The sequence below is a fragment of the Ascaphus truei genome, chromosome 8 (genome assembly GCF_040206685.1).
Source record: "Ascaphus truei isolate aAscTru1 chromosome 8, aAscTru1.hap1, whole genome shotgun sequence".
In the NCBI taxonomy this organism is placed as follows: Eukaryota; Metazoa; Chordata; class Amphibia; order Anura; family Ascaphidae; genus Ascaphus; species Ascaphus truei.
In genome coordinates, this window is record NC_134490.1 from 104,857,210 (window position 1) to 104,876,788 (window position 19,579).

Genomic DNA, 19,579 nt, shown 5'->3' on the forward strand with positions numbered 1-19,579 from the left:
GTACTTTATGATATTTCCTGAACATGCAGGGCATCATTTGATTTTGCTTAATCCCACAGAGGAAATTGTGCTCATCGATCCAGAGAGTGGTGATCAAGATTGAAATGGAAGTAGTGGATGCCCTATGTTGCCACAGCCCTACTAGCACTCAAATGGTTATATTATTTATCTACCTACTTTTCTTCACTTGTATGTGTGATTTGTTTATATGATTGCTTAAATTGTAATGATCAAATTCCACTTGAACATTGGCGAATAAAAAGTCAAATAAAAGTACTTGTTTGTATCATGCTCCATAATATACTGTACACATCTTCTTGTATTTCTACAGAAAAAGTAGTCAAACACCTTCTATTAAAAGAAAGAGGCAGATACACTAAACTATTCTTAAAAGAACATTTATTTTATACTTCACAAACTCAAGATGTAACATTGATCATTTATTGTGAAAACATACAGTTATTAATGTTTTATTGATACAATTTTCATGACAAATGTCATATTAATGTGTGAACTGCAGAATTATCCATGAAATGACAAGTTAAAGTACTCATTTGTGCTATAAAATTGTTCATACATTCAAAAACTATAAACAAGAGTTAAGTGCGTACTAGAATGTGGAATTATATGACCTGGTGCCATGGGAAGGTGAATTTAAGACACTGGTGTTTTAGGTTGAAGTTACATATAAAAGGTGCATTTCCTCCTACTACACAAAATTAACTAAAAGCAGTGGGATAAATAATGGTTTAAATGTAGATAATTTACATTATTTTATCAGATAAGATTACCTTTTTTACATTAATGTCTCAATATTAACCAAATATTTTGGAGTGTTTTTACAATCTTTACCTCATTTATTTTGTGATGAGACTTTTTGTAAATTCTTGCAGGCAATCTGTTCATTCACAGTTTTTGAAGTGCATTGAAATTGATTACCAAGCCTTCAATTATCCCCAGGGCTCCTTTGTTCATGGTGGGCCCTTCCCCTTCTTATTTGTCACTTATAAAGTCTACTTCGCCTCCCTCCCTCATACCCATTATATAATGGTGAGAAGCGAGACAGTAAGTTTTAGCTAGGACCAAAGTGACCCAATTACAGTGCAATGAGGAATAGGTCCCATATAAAACCAAAGTGACCTAAATAAAGTGATATGTTTAAAGGGTCAGTCTCACTTTTGCCAAAGTGACTTAATGCCAGTGAAATGTATAATAGGTTAAAAGGTCAGTCCAGGTAGGACCAAATTCACCAAATAACAGAAACATGTAATGGGCATCTCCACTAAGGGCGACAATGACCTAATGACAGTGACATGTTAAATAGGTTTATAGGTCAATCTCATGTATGCCCAGAGTAACCCAATAACTGTGACTCCCCCATGAGTTAAATGGGCTTTGAGAGACCAGAGGAGACAAGCAGATTCCGGAGTCCTGGGGATCCAACCACTTTGGAGTCTTTTTCATATGTAGCAGGGGGATCCCCTCTGGAGACAGTCTTGCCGATCCCTCACAGCTTCAGTACAAAACACCAGGTAATAGAATAGCAGGTTTAACCAGTGTCAGAAAAAGCAGAAGCAAAAGCCAAAGGTATTGCAACTGATTCTCAATGGAATTGAGCTTCTCCATGTCATATCTCAAGTCAATTGGATAGAAGAACAGAGTTCATCAATAGTGCTCAAATGACTATAGAGGAAACAGTTTTTTATAACATCCATATAGGATTTCTTGATTGAAGACAGAATAATGCAGGCATCTAATATTGAAGTGAGTAAATGGTACATAGGTATATAGGTGAGCGTAATGTATTGGACATATATATTGAAGTCCTAGGAGTGCTGTGAGTGGAGAATAATTAGCTCCACCACATCACGCCTAATTTGGACAATGTCACACACGCTTGCAACCACCTAGTATATATCTTCCAATATGAAATAAAGGGTAAAACTCACATGAAAAAAGCCTGTTTTCTTCTTGTTTGAGGCGTGCATCCGTAGTGGCAGTAGATGAGTGAGGATTCCGCAGGAGGCAGTGTATCAGAGCACAGCCATGCAATGATCAGGATGACAGCTTTGAAGTTAAAAAGTTTTCTTTATTCGGACACCATGGTGCAGACAGAAATGGAGGGTAGCTCTTACGCGTTTCGCGCCTAGATGGCGCTTCGTCAGAGAGTAAAAATTTTATGCTGGGTCCCCCCTAATATAGTACATCTAATTGTGATTCAAATTAGCCTCAGCCGCGGCTCTAATAGCCGGAAATGACGAAACCGGAAGTGGAAAACCGGAAGTGACGCGACAGGTTCCATGCGGTGTGAAGTTGTTTACAAGCCATATAGTAGTCATGGATACCGCAGCGTCATACCTCTGTGTCAATGAGAAAGATCACACTCGGAAGCGGGACCCAGCATAATCACCCCACCATGCAGGAAAAATATATACAAAACGGTGGTGGTTTAAAAACAACAACTAAAGCATATCAAAATATGCATGAACTAAGGAACTCTATAAGTAATAGATTAGTATGGCCCATGGTATACGATTCAAATAATGCTTTAGAATATTAAAGTTTTTTTGCAGATGTATAAGGAAGTCACTATGATAATGACGAAGCCTTAGATATTGTATTGAATATTTTGAATGCAATAGTCTGATCATATACAATGGGTTGTTAGAGGGGGGAATAGAGAGAACATGCTGAACCAGAGAGAAATGTTTTGGATCTATACCTTCGGGTCATTGGCACCAGGGGGTATAAATACTGACTGGGAGTTAAAACACTTCTTGTGATAATGCATGTAATGTATTCTTCTTGTATATTTTCTGTCACTAGTCCACTCATGTTTATAGTAAGAACAATGTATTTATTGTTGTGTTTACAAAGCCAGTATATGCTTCTCCAACACATTACTAGATTATTTGAGAACATCAAAAAAAAATATGAATATTGTTAATTATGTGTGCTCTCTTAAGTATTAAACACTCAGTATTGAGTATATTTGAAAGCCATTATAAAAATGGCTAGAATGCATTTATCTAATATTGCCATCACTAATTTATTGGGTCTTCTTCATCATCACGAATAATATCAAAAAGATCTGTATAATTGTTTTCAATGTATATATTCATGTAAAATTGGCATCATCTACTTTATTAGAATGTGAACCCATTGTATATGATCCGACTATTGCATTCAAAATATTCAATATAATATCTAAGGCTTCGTCATTATCATAGTGATTTCCTTATACATCTGCAAAAAAACTTTAATATTCTAAAGCATTATTTGAATCGTATACCATGGGCCATACTAATCTATTACTTATAGAGTTCCTTAGTTCATGCATATTTTGATATGCTTTAGTTGTTGTTTTTAAACCACCACCGTTTTGTATATATTTTTCCTGCATGGTGGGGTGATTATGCTGGGTCCCGCTTCCGAGTGTGATCTTTCTCATTGACACAGAGGTATGACGCTGCGGTATCCATGACTACTATATGGCTTGTAAACAACTTCACACCGCATGGAGCCTGTCGCGTCACTTCAGGTTTTCCACTTCCGGTTTCGTCATTTCCGGCTATTAGAGCCGCGGCTGTGGCTAATTTGAATCACAATTAGATGTACTATATTAGGGGGGACCCAGCATAACATTTTTACTCTCTGACGAAGCGCCATCTAGGCGCGAAACGCGTAAGAGCTACCCCTCCATTTCTGTCTGCACCATGGTGTCCGAATAAAGAAAACTTTTTAACTTCAAAGCTGTCATCCTGATCATTGCATGGCTGTGCTCTGATACACTGCCTCCTGCGGAATCCTCACTCATCTACTGCCACTTCGGATGCACGCCTCAAACAAGAAGAAAACAGGCTTTTTTCATGTGAGTTTTACCCTTTATCTCATATTGGAAGGTATATACTAGGTGGTTGCAAGTGTGTGTGACATTGTCCCAATTAGGCGTGATGTGGTGGAGCTAATTATTCTCCACTCACAGCACTCCTAGGACTTCAATATATATGTCCAATACATTACGCTCACCTATATACCTATGTACCATTTACTCACTTCAATATTAGATGCCTGCATTATTCTGTCTTCAATCAAGAAATCCTATATGGATGTTATAAAAAACTGTTTCCTCTATAGTCATTTGAGCACTATTGATGAACTCTGTTCTTCTATCCAATATACATTCCAAAATAGTAGCTCATGACTGTATGATTTGATTCATTATATTGGAATAAGGATTTCAGCTGATCTTCTATCAAGAATATACATATATGTTTTATATGACACATGGTGACAGAATTAGATAATGGATTGTTTATCTGAGGACTCTGACAATAGCCAATCTAAATCCATGTCGTATGCACACAGTTGCACAGATAACTCCAAACGCAGCAAACAAGCAGCACACGTCTTTGAAGGACTGACATTACCAACTGATGATGATGATATAGACTTACCAATGTTCTTTAATAGATTTGAGAAAGCCCTATCAATAGATATACGTCTTTGGTGGGACATTACGACCTTAGAAAACTATCGGTCAATGAACCGGTTACCAAGGGGACTACGTATCACCAAAACACCATCTTTTGGTTTCCCCTCAAAAGAATTTGAGCTGAAGTGGATTAAACTTTTAGATGAATGCTCATTCAAATTAATTGACCGGATAATTGAACATAAAATAGATGAGAAAAAAGTCACATCCAAAGCAGTTACAGACCTTCAAAAGAATTTGAATAACTTACAAAACTTTGATGAATATGACACATGTGATGAAAAATTGAGCAAACATATCAAAACAATGGAACAAGACCTAATGACACAGAAATAAAAAAAGTATGAGCGAGATAAAATGGACTATGTACACAACCAAATTTACATGTGGCAGAAACCAAATCAATATAGAAATACATCCAAGAATAAGAATCAGAAAAGATATCCACAGAGAGACCGAGATCACTTTAACAAATCCACACCCAATAAGTCAATCCTAAAAAACAAGGCAGACATTTCCAGTATGTCCGATACTTCAGACAATGAAGGACGCCCATCATCTGTCTCCTTCTCCAATGACACAGACACAGAGAGATACACACACGGGAATAGTGACCAGGACATTAGACCATCCACTTCATATACCAGGAGATATGAGTCCTCTACTTCATACCAATCTAAGGCTCCAAAAAACTATTCAAAAGAACAAGGCGCTCGGCCAAAAGAAAAAATCAGAAAGAAAAGAAAAGAAAAATGGACACTTGAATCCAGAACAGAATAATGTTATAAACATCTCAGGGTTAGTCCTTAACCCTGATGAGATTAATTTGTTAAACAAAGGGTTAAACTTTGCGCCGAATGACAATTTTGACTTGTTTTCCACTGTAATTGATGTACAAAGATTCATTAGGAAACTATCGTTAAAAAAGTGGTTTAGTAATAGATCTGAAGTCCTAGGTCCCTCGTCTCCGCCAGAGGTTCTCGAGGTTTCTCCTCGGGAGTCACAGACAGACACGATAGACACACATTCTTTTGACTTTAAAGAGTTCACTATTGTCCAATACTTAAATGACTTGTTAGCAGAGCATGAAGAAATAGAACCAGAGGATGTCACTTCATTTCTTACACATACAAAACATTCAGGTCTAAAAAACAGATCGTTATTTTGCCCAACATACAATAAGGGACTTTACCTAGAGACTTTCGAAAAACTAGTTGAACGTGACCTACAGACTTTAGCCAAGGGGTACACTTTCTCTAATAGAAAACCAGACAATTTGACAACAGCAGAACGGAACACTCTTTTTCAGCTTAAAAATAACAACATGTTAATCATAAAAAATGCAGATAAAGGTGGCGCAGTGGTTGTAATGTCAAAAGAAAACTATTACAGAGAATCAATAAGACAACTATGTGACAATAATTTTTATTATAGGTTAGAGAAAGACCCCACCTCATTATATCTTGGAGAGTTACAAACACTCATTGATCTTGGCAGAGAGTTGCAGGTATTATCCATTCAAGAATCTGAATATCTATTCAACCGTTTTCCCACTGTACCTATTTTTCACCATCTCCCAAAGATCCATAAGTCCCTGGTCAATCCGCCGGGTAGACCAATAATTTCTAGCATTGGATCTTTGGGAGATGGTGTATCTAGGTACGTGGATGTGTATTTACAACCCCTAGTAGTGACTCTCCCTTCCTATATCAGAGACTCTACACAATTATTGAATATGTTACAGAATATCACTTGGTGTCACAATTATATTTGGGTTACACTAGATGTATCATCTTTATACACAATTATTAGTCACCATCTTGGTATCTTAGCCGTCACTCACTTTCTTAATTTATCAAACTTACACACCCCACAAATCACATTTTTATTGGATTGTATAATATTTCTATTACAGCACAATTATTTTCTTTTTGATCAACACTTTTATCTTCAAAAACAGGGCACCGCTATGGGTACTTCTTTCGCTCCTTCTTATGCGAATCTTTTTATGGGCTTCTGGGAAAAAACACACATTTTCGGAGACACCAATCCTTTTCTTAGGAATATCATTTTTTACCGTCGATACATAGACGACCTTATTCTGATATGGGATGGAGACCACGATACACTGGGGGCCTTTATTAATTACTTAAATGATAATACCTTTAATCTCAAATTCACCTCAGCAGTTCACATCAATCATATAGACTTTCTAGATATAAAATTGTTCATAGATGTGAACTGTAGTATCAAAACGAATCTATTTCGTAAAACAAATGCCCGCAACTCTCTGCTGAGAGCAAACAGCAGTCATCCGAGACCCCTGTTACGCAGTATACCGAAAGGACAATATCTCCGACTGAGAAGACTTTGTTCTACTGAAGAAGCCTTCATACAACAGTCGGAGATATTGAATGAGAGGTTCAGAAACAGAGGTTATCTGGAACAGGATATTCACTCTGCTTTTACACATGCATTGCAATCAAATCGTTCAGAATTATTAAAAAATACAACACACAAAAAAACAAGCAAGACCAGGACTGTCGAATCCAAATCAGAGACCCCCCTCTTCATTTCCACCTTTAGCAACCAAGCTAGTAATATAAGAAATATCATAGAAAAACATTGGAGGGTACTGCAGCTGGACAGAGGGCTGACAACAGTCACAAGGAATTTCCCAAAATTTGTATATAAAAAAGCAAAAACCATAGGATATCATTTATCACCAAGTTTATTCTCTGCAGGACAAAATACATCTCAACATAGACTCCCAAAAGGTTTTCATAAATGTGGCAAATGTACATATTGTAGATATGCAACACCATTGTCTTCAGCTACCAGTAAACACACTGGGCAAAAGTATAGACTGAAACATTTTATGACATGTTCTACAAATTACGTGGTATATAAACTCAATTGTGCCTGTGGTAGTACTTACATTGGGAGGACGATCAGACCTCTGAAAGTGAGAATCTCAGAGCATTTACGCTCTATAAAAAAGAAAGACCTCAATTTACCTGTGTCTAAACACTTTTCCAATTGTCCAAAAGGCTCTATTGACACATTTACATTCAGTGCTCTAGAGCATATTCCTAGACATATAAGAAGGGGGAATAGAGAGAACATGCTGAACCAGAGAGAAATGTTTTGGATCTATACCCTCGGGTCATTGGCACCCGGGGGTATAAATACTGACTGGGAGTTAAAACACTTCTTGTGATAATGCATGTAATGTATTCTTCTTGTATATTTTCTGTCACTAGTCCACTCATGTTTATAGTAAGAACAATGTATTTATTGTTGTGTTTACAAAGCCAGTATATGCTTCTCCAACACATTACTAGATTATTTGAGAACATCAAAAAAAAATGAATATTGTTAATTATGTGTGCTCTCTTAAGTATTAAATACTCAGTATTGAGTATATTTGAAAGCCATTATAAAAATGGTTAGAATGCATTTATCTAATATTGCCATCACTAATTTATTGGGTCTTCTTCATCATCACGAATAATATCAAAAAGATCTGTATAATTGTTTTCAATGTATATATTCATGTAAAATTGGCATCATCTACTTTATTAGAATGTGAACCCATTGTATATGATCAGACTATTGCATTCAAAATATTCAATATAATATCTAAGGCTTCGTCATTATCATAGTGATTTCCTTATACATCTGCAAAAAAACTTTAATATTCTAAAGCATTATTTGAATCGTATACCATGGGCCATACGAATCTATTACTTATAGAGTTCCTTAGTTCATGCATATTTTGATATGCTTTAGTTGTTGTTTTTAAACCACCACCGTTTTGTATATATTTTTCCTGCATGGTGGGGTGATTATGCTGGGTCCCGCTTCCGAGTGTGATCTTTCTCATTGACACAGAGGTATGACGCTGCGGTATCCATGACTACTATACTACTATATGGCTTGTAAACAACTTCACACCGCATGGAGCCCGTCGCGTCACTTTCGGTTTTCCACTTCCGGTTTCGTCATTTCCGGCTATTAGAGCCGCGGCTGTGGCTAATTTGAATCACAATTAGATGTACTATATTAGGGGGGACCCAGCATAACATTTTTACTCTCTGACGAAGCGCCATCTAGGCGTGAAACGTGTAAGAGCTACCCTCCATTTCTGTCTGCACCATGGTGTCCGAATAAAGAAAACTTTTTAACTTCAAAGCTGTCATCCTGATCATTGCATGGCTGTGCTCTGATACACTGCCTCCTGCGGAATCCTCACATATCTCAAGTCAAAGATGGCTGCCACTTGGCCCTTTAAAATGTGTCATTCTAATTTCTGTCTGTATAGCTCCACTAGCAGAAAAGTATATATTTAACATTTTAGGTATATGATTTAAAAAGTGCAATCTTACCGGTAAATATAAACAAACTGATAGTGGTCCGCATAACAGATAATTTATGCCTAAAAAATATTTATAACTGTCGGTTTTTCTATGTTTATCCTGAAGTTGTTACAAATGCTTTTTTATCTTTCCAGTTTCTTATCTCTGACTGATTTCTACATCAAGAGTATATAAAAGGGATATGTAATCTTAAATTCTCTTATCCTTTTGGAGCAACCAATATTGACAATTGCTGCTCCATCAAGAGACTTTTAACAATATTTAAGCCCCAATTATGGTCTTGACTTTAAAAAGACATAAATGACCTAGTAGCTCAGTGAGTAAATGCACTGACTCAGTAACTCTGTATAATGACACTGAGTTTGCATCAGGGAAACCTGGTTCATTTCCCTGTGTCAGAGTCTTGTGACCTTGGACAAGTCACCTTATGTCCCTCTGCCTCAGGCACTAATATCATGGATTATAAACTCATCTGGGCAGGGACTGTGCCTGTAACATCCCCATGTGCTTTGTACCGCGCGCTATACTGTAATCATGAAGCACTTGAAGTCAAATTGGGAGAAAGGGCTATATGAAATAAAGTTATTATTAATTTCAGTCTATTAATTGTCACTGTTTTTGTTTCAATTTTATCCTAAGTAGCTGCAAATTCTGAGCATGCATTTTTACAATGTAAAATTGTTCTATAAAGCACCGTTTCATGCTTTAATTTATTTATGAATTTTGCTATTTGTTCGGGAAGAATAAAGAGTAAAAAATAGTTGGGAAATTGGCAATTTGAATAGCACATAAAAATACCCCCTGTGAGCACATTCATGTCCCAGACAGGTCTGCCTTCCTGCCCTTCCCCATTATCTCTTATTGAAGTCCCTTGATAAAGTCCCACGGGATGAAACGCGTTGGTGCGTTGGCTGTGTTCATCTCCCTGTGAGCTCATGCAATAAACACCCTCAGTTTTATGTTTGGAGTTTGCCCGTGCATTCTTTCCTTCAGGATTACTTCTAAAAGGCAGCAGTGCTCCTTTGCTCTACTCTTCAATTGTTGCTTCTACACTTCAGGACTGCACGCAGTGGAACCACTATCCATGATTGGCTTTCTGGACTTCAAGATACACCTAATGGCAGGTAATGGGCAATAGCCCTTATACTATTACCTTGACCCTCTTTTGGGGAAGTTTATACTTTAAGAGGGGTGTGCATTTCTGACAACATCTGCGGTAGTCTGGCTGACTGACCGCTAGGTCTTTATTTTGCCCCCCCCCCCCTTAAATTCATATTACCTATATTACCTTATGGATATATCATAGTGTTCGTATCTCCTATTATTTCTTCAATTCTACGATGATTTTGTGTACACATTGATATTGAGCGTCATTCTCCACACTATCCCATTATCTCTTAGCATACAATGCTTCCACTGCAGCCGGTGATTCTGGGTAATGACATGCAAATGAGCACACAGTGTGTCACCTTTGGCTTGATGTCCATTTTAACAAGGTGTCCAGAGCTGTGGTAGGTATGAAAGAATGAGATGAAAATGGATTGACTCTATTCATCAGAAAGCTTTTTAGACTTAGGCATTTAAATCCGGATATGGAATGTGCTGTTTAAGAAAACAAACAAACAATAAATCAGTTAATTAGCTACTGCGATAGGTCCAGTGGAAGATTTATATAGAGAACGGGTTATTCACTAACATCACCTGGCTGCACAATGTAGGCAAGACCAGTTAAAAAAAAATCCCAGGGGGCCTATGTACTAAGCATCGCAAATTGCATTTTTGTCATAAATTTAATATAGGACAATCCCAAATTTGTACATTTTATTGTTCACCTCAGTGTTCTTCTTTAATTATTAGCACAGAATAAGGTTTCTACAGTACGTATCAACCAAAAATGTATTTGACGCTGTAGTATGTTTTATTATATAGGTTAACAAAATATATTTTTACAGTGTGGCTATTATAAATAATGTTACACTAATAATGGATATTCACTAATTCTAATAAAATAAAACACATACAGTAATTCTGTTTTACATAGTTACATAGTTACATAGTGTTACGCCGATGCTCGCCACAAACCGGGACCGGACCGCGGGGCTGAGGTGGGGTTATATAATCACCGACCTGAGTCCACGCAGACTGATCCGGAGTGCGCAGTTCATAGTCGTACATCGCCGGGTCAGGATTGGAGAAGGCAGCATCGTCGTTAATGAAGCAGGAGTTCGGCAACAGGAAATCAGGAGTGCCCCGCTTCAGCTTAGGAGCGTGAGCGCGGGGGTGGCTTCTGCGCGAGGAGCGGCCTCGGCCCATGACGCCGATCTCAGCAGGAGGAGACAGCAGGCTGGCCGAAGTTCACCGCAGGGCAGCGTCGGGAAGAACCAACGCTTCAGCGCAGAAGTCCAAGGCAGGTCACTGCAAGAGGATCGCAGCAAGCCGCAGGAAAGGAAGGGTAGCCACTGCTAGGAGGGAATGCAGCAGGTACCGGTGCTGGCAACACGCTTCAGCACAGACGTCCCGGGTAGGCCACTGCAGGAGAATAGCAGCAGGCCAGTGCTGGCATCAACGCTTCAGCACAGACGTCCAGGGCAGGCCACTGCAAGGAGATAGCAGCAGGCCGCAGGAAAGGAAGGGTAGCTACTGCTAGGAGGGAATGCAGCAGTACCAGTGCTGGCATCAACGCTTCAGCACAGACGTCCAGGATAGGCCACTACAGGAGAATAGCGGCAGGCCACAGGACAGGAAGGGTAGCTACTGCTAGGAGAGAATGCAGCAGTACCAGTGCTGGCATCAACGCTTCAGCACAGAAGTCCGGGGTAGGCCACTGCAAGGAGATAGCAGCAGGCCACAGGACAGGAAGGGTAGCTACTGCTAGGAGAGAATGCAGCAGTACCAGTGCTGGCATCAACGCTTCAGCACAGACGTCCGGGGTAGGCCACTGCAAGGAGATAGCAGCAGGCCAGTGCTGGCAACAACGCTTCAGCACAGACGTCCAGGACCAGGCCTCTGGATACTCAGGAACTTGGAAGGTAAGAACGCTAGGAGAGAGGCCTGGGGTGGTTTGTGGCAGAGACAGTAACATAGAGGTAGGAATAGCTATGCTCGGCGCTGGTTCAGAGCCAACGCCTAGAATATAAAGGGCGGAGATCCAATCACAGGAGGAGGGTGTGTGAGAATTCCTCCAATGAAGTAGCACAGGGCAGAAGCTGCAATGAGAGGCAGCACCTGTGCCATAGATTGCCAGAGGAAGCCTGCAACTGCACAGGTCTGCAAGGCAAAAGTCAAAGCCAGTAGTGGATTCCTTACAGTACCCCCCCCTTCAGGTGAGACCTCCGGACGAACAAGATCCATCACAGATTTGGGGGACATGGAATTGTTCCTAAACCTCCCTAGGCGAGAGGTGGCGTTGAAAGCCCATAGTTTGTTGGGATTCCTTACAGTACCCCCACCACTGGGTGAAAAGCCTGGGTGAACAGGACCATTCATAGGTCTGGGAGACATTGAGTTGTTCCTGAAGTGTCTCCGGCGAGAATTAGGTCCACAATCCAGATGTACATTGGCGAGTGCCATGAAAGACAGCGGTGGTACTGCAGTTCTTAGTACATGGACAATGGGACCTGAGGGCTCCGGAATGGGAACATCGGAAGGACGGTAGCCAGGTGTCCGGTGCATAGTAATAGTCCAAGAGTACGGGACACAGGACACAGATTGTCGGACAAAAATGGCAGAGGGACCTTCAGAGAAGGCAATGTCTTTGGTGAAATCAGCACGGAGGAAGTTGCGAGAGTCTTTAGCTTCCAAGGAATTCCGGGTGGTGGTTAGCAAGGGAATGGGGCGGGAGGGTTCACTACACACTATTGCAGCGGTACTTTTGATACCAAGCAGGGTTGCTATCCCAAGCAATTTGCGAGAGTCTGTAGCAGTGTGTATGCAACTCATGGTACTGGCAGTTGAAGAAGGATCCGCTTCCTTTGGTTTGTGATCTTTAGAGAGAATCAAATCCGAAATTGTGGCCTTGGCGAAGGACATAATAGGCATGTCTATACCCATAGTGGACCCATAGAGAACAGGAACGGACGCTTCAGGTAAAGCGACGAGGTCCAGTAAGGGTGTCTTCGTCTTAGGGAGAGGCCAATTGCCATACCGATTGGGCACTTTGGGCACCGCACAGAGACCTGCGAGTAAGGAGTCTGTTTGAAAGGTGAGAAAACAGATTTTATCCAAAAAACAAGGCAGGCGGTTAAGCGGTGCATCAACCTTAGGGAAAAAAGTCTTGGGGTTAAAGCTGGGTGCCTCCAACACAGAGAAAGAAGACAGAGAACTAGAGCTTGGCTTCGGAGTGGAGGTCCCAGGTACCCAGGTCTCACATGATACTGTGGGAGAAGCAATGCAAATTGTTACTGTTTTAAACATAGGGTCTTTAACATCGGTAGCTCCAGGCACCTTTTTGAGAGGTAACCCTAGTTTTGGGACAGGACAGTCAATAGCAAGTACCCCAAGTATTGTGGAAGACACAGAGAAAAATAAGTCCATTTTAAAGACGGGATCTTCTGAAAAAAGGCAACGTTCCAAATGCGATACCCCTGAGTGCGTGGTAGTAGACATACAGTCAGTAGTGGATACCCCGAATACTGTGGGCGAATCAGCGTGAAACAGTATTATTACAGGAATGGGCATCCCAGACTTAAAGTCATTTTTAATCATCCCGGAGGCTGTGGCATGATCCGTGAGAGAAACTGGGGTAAACTCTCCAACAGACACAAGGGACATCTTGCTTGTTACAGAATTGGGTCCCTGAGAATCCCTAGTGAGGGCATCAGACTCCATGGGAGACTTAGTGACAGGGGTTTTGGAACTGATTAAAGGAATGGCAGGTATCACAGATTTACTAGGAGAAATACCTTGCAAAACAGAAATTTTAGTAAAGGTGATAGGCATCACAGATAGGGCAGACAGAAGTAAGCTAGGCAAGGTTGCTTCTATAACAGAAGATTTGGCAGCGGCAAAGCTTAACTCAGCGGCTGCTGGAGAACTTTTAACTACAGTGAGAAGGGACTGCAGTTTTACAAAGTCAGGGATAAAGGGAGTCTCAAACTTGAAAGCCTGATCATTCAAAAAGAAGGGCCCTAACTTTAATGGTACTGAGGAAGCAACAGCAGATACGCTGATCTCAGAAGGGGTCACTTGGAAAGGAGAATAATATGTACTGTTCGCTTTAAACCCTAGGATTTGGGAAAAGGAGAACTCAGACAGTGCAAGTGGGGCAACCACGACTGTGCTGGCCTCTGAAGTGGGTATTTGGGAAAGAGTGTCTGGGACTTCAGAAACGACAACAGATTCCACGAAAAGGGGTCTATGCTCAGAAGCAGGGGTCTCAGCTCTCTGAGTGGCAGACGGGGTGAGTGAAATACCTAGGAGTAGGGATTCTGCGAACAGGTTTAGAGAAACAAACGGCTCCAGAATACTTTTTACTGGAGCCAGTATTATTGCCGAAAGTTCAGGGGGCATAGCCCCGAGAATTTTAGCCGAGTCAGAGGACAAAAGGGGTTGATCCTCTGAGGCTAAGGAGGTGTCCCTGACTGACGAACTAAAGGGATCTACCAAGGAAGGTTCACAGGGCTGACCTGCAGGGGTTAACATAGGAAAAACCCCAAGGGTTAAATTACTCTGTACCTGAGAATCAGAGAAATAGAAGCTAGTCTCCGAGAGTGGGGTCATAGGGGGTTCTGCCTCTTGCCCTAGGGACCTATCATTAGACTGCGGAATACTAGGGTTAACAGTAGGAACCTCACAGAGCAGACTAGCAGGGGTTAATACAGAAAAAACCTCGGAAACAGAGCTTAGAATTTTTGGTTTAGGAAAAGAGGGCAAACAGGATTCATTCTCTGGTGCTAGGGAAGACACACTGACCTGGGTACTGCAGGGATTTACAGTGGGGAACGCATAAGCCTGACTAGCAGGGGTTAAGACCGAAATAACCTCAGGGACAGAACTTAGGGAGGTTAACTCAGGATTAGGGAGCGTGGCAGCTTCTTCCTTAGCGGGCAGCGACAGAGAAATGGTTTGACCATTCTTAGGAGAGAGAGGTAACCCCACAGGTTTAGTAACAGGACTGGTAGCACAGAGAATCTGCCAAGCAGCAGCATAGCTGGCAAGGAGGGGATCCTGTTCTATTATGTGAGTGTCTAGTGTTGAGGAAAATACATGGAGTGTATCTTGAGACTGAGCCAACATGAGGAGGGCGCTCTGTTCTACTAGATGAATGTCCAGTGATGAGGCCAGGGCATAGATTGCCTCTTGGGCGTCGGCCAGTTCCATAGGGTTCACATTATCCCAGGTTAAAGGGGAATCAGGGGAGCGAATACATTCGGCTAGAGACTGTTTTAAGCTCAGGATACAGTAAGCCTTAATAAAGAGATCACAACGGCATTGTCTTTGCAAAGGGGTTAAACCTTCATAGGTAAACATTTCATCCATCAGGGGTATTACTTCACACAAATACTGGCCTTCATAGTGGGACTGATACGCAGGACGGGACATAACTTCAGTTGGAAAATTGCCATCCCCCGCCACGGCGCGGTCCGGTTTTAACGGGCCGAGCATACTGTTACGCCGATGCTCGCCACAAACCGGGACCGGACCGCGGGGCTGAGGTGGGGTTATATAATCACCGACCTGAGTCCACGCAGACTGATCCGGAGTGCGCAGTTCATAGTCGTACATCGCCGGGTCAGGATTGGAGAAGGCAGCATCGTCGTTAATGAAGCAGGAGTTCGGCAACAGGAAATCAGGAGTGCCCCGCTTCAGCTTAGGAGCGTGAGCGCGGGGGTGGCTTCTGCGCGAGGAGCGGCCTCGGCCCATGACGCCGATCTCAGCAGGAGGAGACAGCAGGCTGGCCGAAGTTCACCGCAGGGCAGCGTCGGGAAGAACCAACGCTTCAGCGCAGAAGTCCAAGGCAGGTCACTGCAAGAGGATCGCAGCAAGCCGCAGGAAAGGAAGGGTAGCCACTGCTAGGAGGGAATGCAGCAGGTACCGGTGCTGGCAACACGCTTCAGCACAGACGTCCCGGGTAGGCCACTGCAGGAGAATAGCAGCAGGCCAGTGCTGGCATCAACGCTTCAGCACAGACGTCCAGGGCAGGCCACTGCAAGGAGATAGCAGCAGGCCGCAGGAAAGGAAGGGTAGCTACTGCTAGGAGGGAATGCAGCAGTACCAGTGCTGGCATCAACGCTTCAGCACAGACGTCCAGGATAGGCCACTACAGGAGAATAGCGGCAGGCCACAGGACAGGAAGGGTAGCTACTGCTAGGAGAGAATGCAGCAGTACCAGTGCTGGCATCAACGCTTCAGCACAGACGTCCGGGGTAGGCCACTGCAAGGAGATAGCAGCAGGCCACAGGACAGGAAGGGTAGCTACTGCTAGGAGAGAATGCAGCAGTACCAGTGCTGGCATCAACGCTTCAGCACAGACGTCCGGGGTAGGCCACTGCAAGGAGATAGCAGCAGGCCAGTGCTGGCAACAACGCTTCAGCACAGACGTCCAGGACCAGGCCTCTGGATACTCAGGAACTTGGAAGGTAAGAACGCTAGGAGAGAGGCCTGGGGTGGTTTGTGGCAGAGACAGTAACATAGAGGTAGGAATAGCTATGCTCGGCGCTGGTTCAGAGCCAACGCCTAGAATATAAAGGGCGGAGATCCAATCACAGGAGGAGGGTGTGTGAGAATTCCTCCAATGAAGTAGCACAGGGCAGAAGCTGCAATGAGAGGCAGCACCTGTGCCATAGATTGCCAGAGGAAGCCTGCAACTGCACAGGTCTGCAAGGCAAAAGTCAAAGCCAGTAGTGGATTCCTTACACATAGTAGATGAGGTTGAAAAAAGACGTAGGTCCATCAAGTTCAACCTATGCTAAATTTAGACAACACATACTTTATCCTATATCTATACTTACTTACTTACTTTTAATTTAATTTATATCACTCAGGTATTCAACATGAATTCCATGTGAAAAACAGAAGGCGCGCTCTAAACTACAGATACAACTGCCCGTTGTAGACTGTTTGCCAATGAAAATCTGTGACCATCTCGTAGAAACTCGTGATACGGTCACGCGCACACACACACTGACTGATGCACACACTGACTGATACACGCAAACACACTGACTGACGCGCGCACACACACACACACACACACACACACACACACACACACTGAGTGACACGCACACACACATACACACTCTGGCTGACACGTGCATACACAGTGACTGACATGTGCATACACTGACAAGCGCACACACACACATTGACTGACGCGCGCGCACACATACACTGACTGATGCGCACACACACACACATTGAATGACGAGCGCACACACTCACTGACTCACACCCACTGACTGACACACGCACGCAGCCACTGACTGACGTGCGCGCACACACACACAAACACACACCGACTGTGCGCCAATCAGTGTGGGTGTGCATCATTCAGTGGGTTTGTGCGTGCGTCATTCAGTGTGGATGTGCATCACACACACACTGACACACACACACACACACTGACTGACATGCACGCGCACACACTGAATGACACGTGCACACACAGACTTACTGAAGTGCGCGCGCACTCACAATGACTCAAGTACACAAACACACTTACTGACACGCATGCACCCACACACTGACTGATGCACTCACATACTAATTGACGTACACAACCACACAAACACATTGACTGACGAGCGAGCACACACACTGACTGGCGAGCACATACACACAATCACACACACTGAATGACACGTACACATGCACACACTGACTGACGCGCTCACACACATACACTGACTCAAGCACACACACACACACTGACGCGCATGCATACACACACACTGACTGACACACGCATGGCCGCCAACAGGGGGGACAAAGGGCACTGGCGTCCTGGGCCCCGTGGGCAAGGGGGGCCCGGCCGCCCGGGTCCCCTGCACAGCCGGGCGCCAGTAAAAAAAAAAAAAAAAAGACGCCGGGTCTCCCTGTTGGCAGCGCCGGAAGTAGGTTGTGTGTGGAAAATCGGGAGACAGGTGTCTCAGCGTGGCCGGCGGCTGGTCACAGCAGTTGCCGCCGGCCCCACCCCGCAGTCCCTGCCACCTAAACCAAAACCGCCAGCCACCGCCGCAGCAGCCTCGGGGCACCAACTCCCCACCCCGCTTCCACTACCGGGCCGTCTCACCACCCCCTCCCACCCCCGCGCAGCATCGGCAACTGCTGTGAACAGCTGCCGGGCCCCTCGCAGCACCGCCACCCCCCACGTAGGATTGGGCCGTCCAGCCACCCTTCACAGACGCCAGACACCCCGCGCAGCCACGGGACACACCCGTATCGGCCCCTCCCCCCACGCAGCATCGCCCCCGCAGCATTGCGCCCCCCCTAGCAGCACTGCCACCACCACCGGCATGCCGCGCCCCCTCCCCCCCACCCCCTTGCAGCCACCGGCCGAGATCATCCCCAAGGTAAGTTTGATTTATATATATATATGTATTGGGGGTGTTGGGGTATTTTTTTTATATGTGTTGGTGTATTTTTTACATAGATTGGGGGGCTTGGGATATATATATATACACACACACACACACACACACACACACACACACACACACAGTAAGGTGTGTGTATGTGTGTGTGTGCATGTATATATATATATATATATATATATATATATATATATACATATATATATATATATATATATGCGCGTGTGTACTGTATATATGTATGTTTATATATATATATATATATATATATATATATATATATATATATATATATATATATTGTGACAAAATACCTTCTTGCTCTGTACCTTTTGTCCAAGGATCAGCACTTTCACACAGCCTTCCAGGTAGAGGAGACAGTCTGACACAGAGGTGAAAAGGTTGGCCTGTTTATTTTGCCATACAAATGCTACAGCAGATAACAGGAGTAAATCAAACAAACAAAACAAAAGTCTTTTTCCCCGCATAACATCAGCTGCTCCAGTCCTGTGAAAGCTGGGAGAGCTAGAAGTCCCGGTCTGGATTCCCCTTGGTAAATCTCCAAACCGTGGAGTGGAGCAAAAACCCTGTACTAATTTAGGGACGTAATATCCTCTTTTCACTACTGTTCCCTCATATCTGTCACAATATGTTTGTGTATGTATTGGGTAGGTATATGTATGTATTGGGTAAGTGGGGTTTTTGTATGCATTTGGGGGGGTTGTTGTCAGGAATCCACTCCTGGCTTTGGCTGGAGCCCTTCCATCCGGAGCTTTGCAGGTTCCAGACAATCTATTCCCTGCTTCTGCAATCACTTGCCTCCTGCTGCCTCCTGTGCAGCTCTGGCCTGATTGGCCTCCTGTGCTATTTAGTGCCTGCCCCGCCCTCAGGAAATTGCTGGACATAGACTTTGCAATCCAAAGTTGCAAGTAACTGTGCACGTCACAGACTCCGTGTTTGGCCTGCTGGGCTCCTTGTGCCTTGTATCCTGCTTCCAGTCCCCGGCATCCCAAGGCCTTCTTGCATAGCAGCCCCGGCGCTGCTTTCCATGTTCCTGGCAGATCTTGCCTTCGCCGCGCTGTAGCGGCTATGCTGGTTTTCCCAGCGTTTCCTGTGGCTTGTCTGCCTCAGTTCCTGTCTCTTTGTCTCCTCAGTGATCCTTTGCGTACCGA

The 19,579-nt window shown here is 43.4% G+C and overlaps 1 protein-coding gene across 2 annotated transcripts in view; it reads right to left on the reverse strand.

Moving 5' to 3' along the window:
- Positions 1-7,224: 7,224 nt before the first annotated feature.
- Positions 7,225-19,579, reverse strand: part of LOC142502137 (calcium and integrin-binding family member 3-like) — a 281,160-nt gene continuing 268,805 nt past the window's right edge. For both annotated transcript variants that reach the window (XM_075613004.1, XM_075613003.1), the window contains exon 6: positions 7,225-10,476. In XM_075613004.1, the coding sequence (XP_075469119.1) occupies positions 10,455-10,476 (22 nt within the window). In that variant the 3' untranslated portion in view covers positions 7,225-10,454. The remainder of the gene's footprint in view (positions 10,477-19,579) is intronic.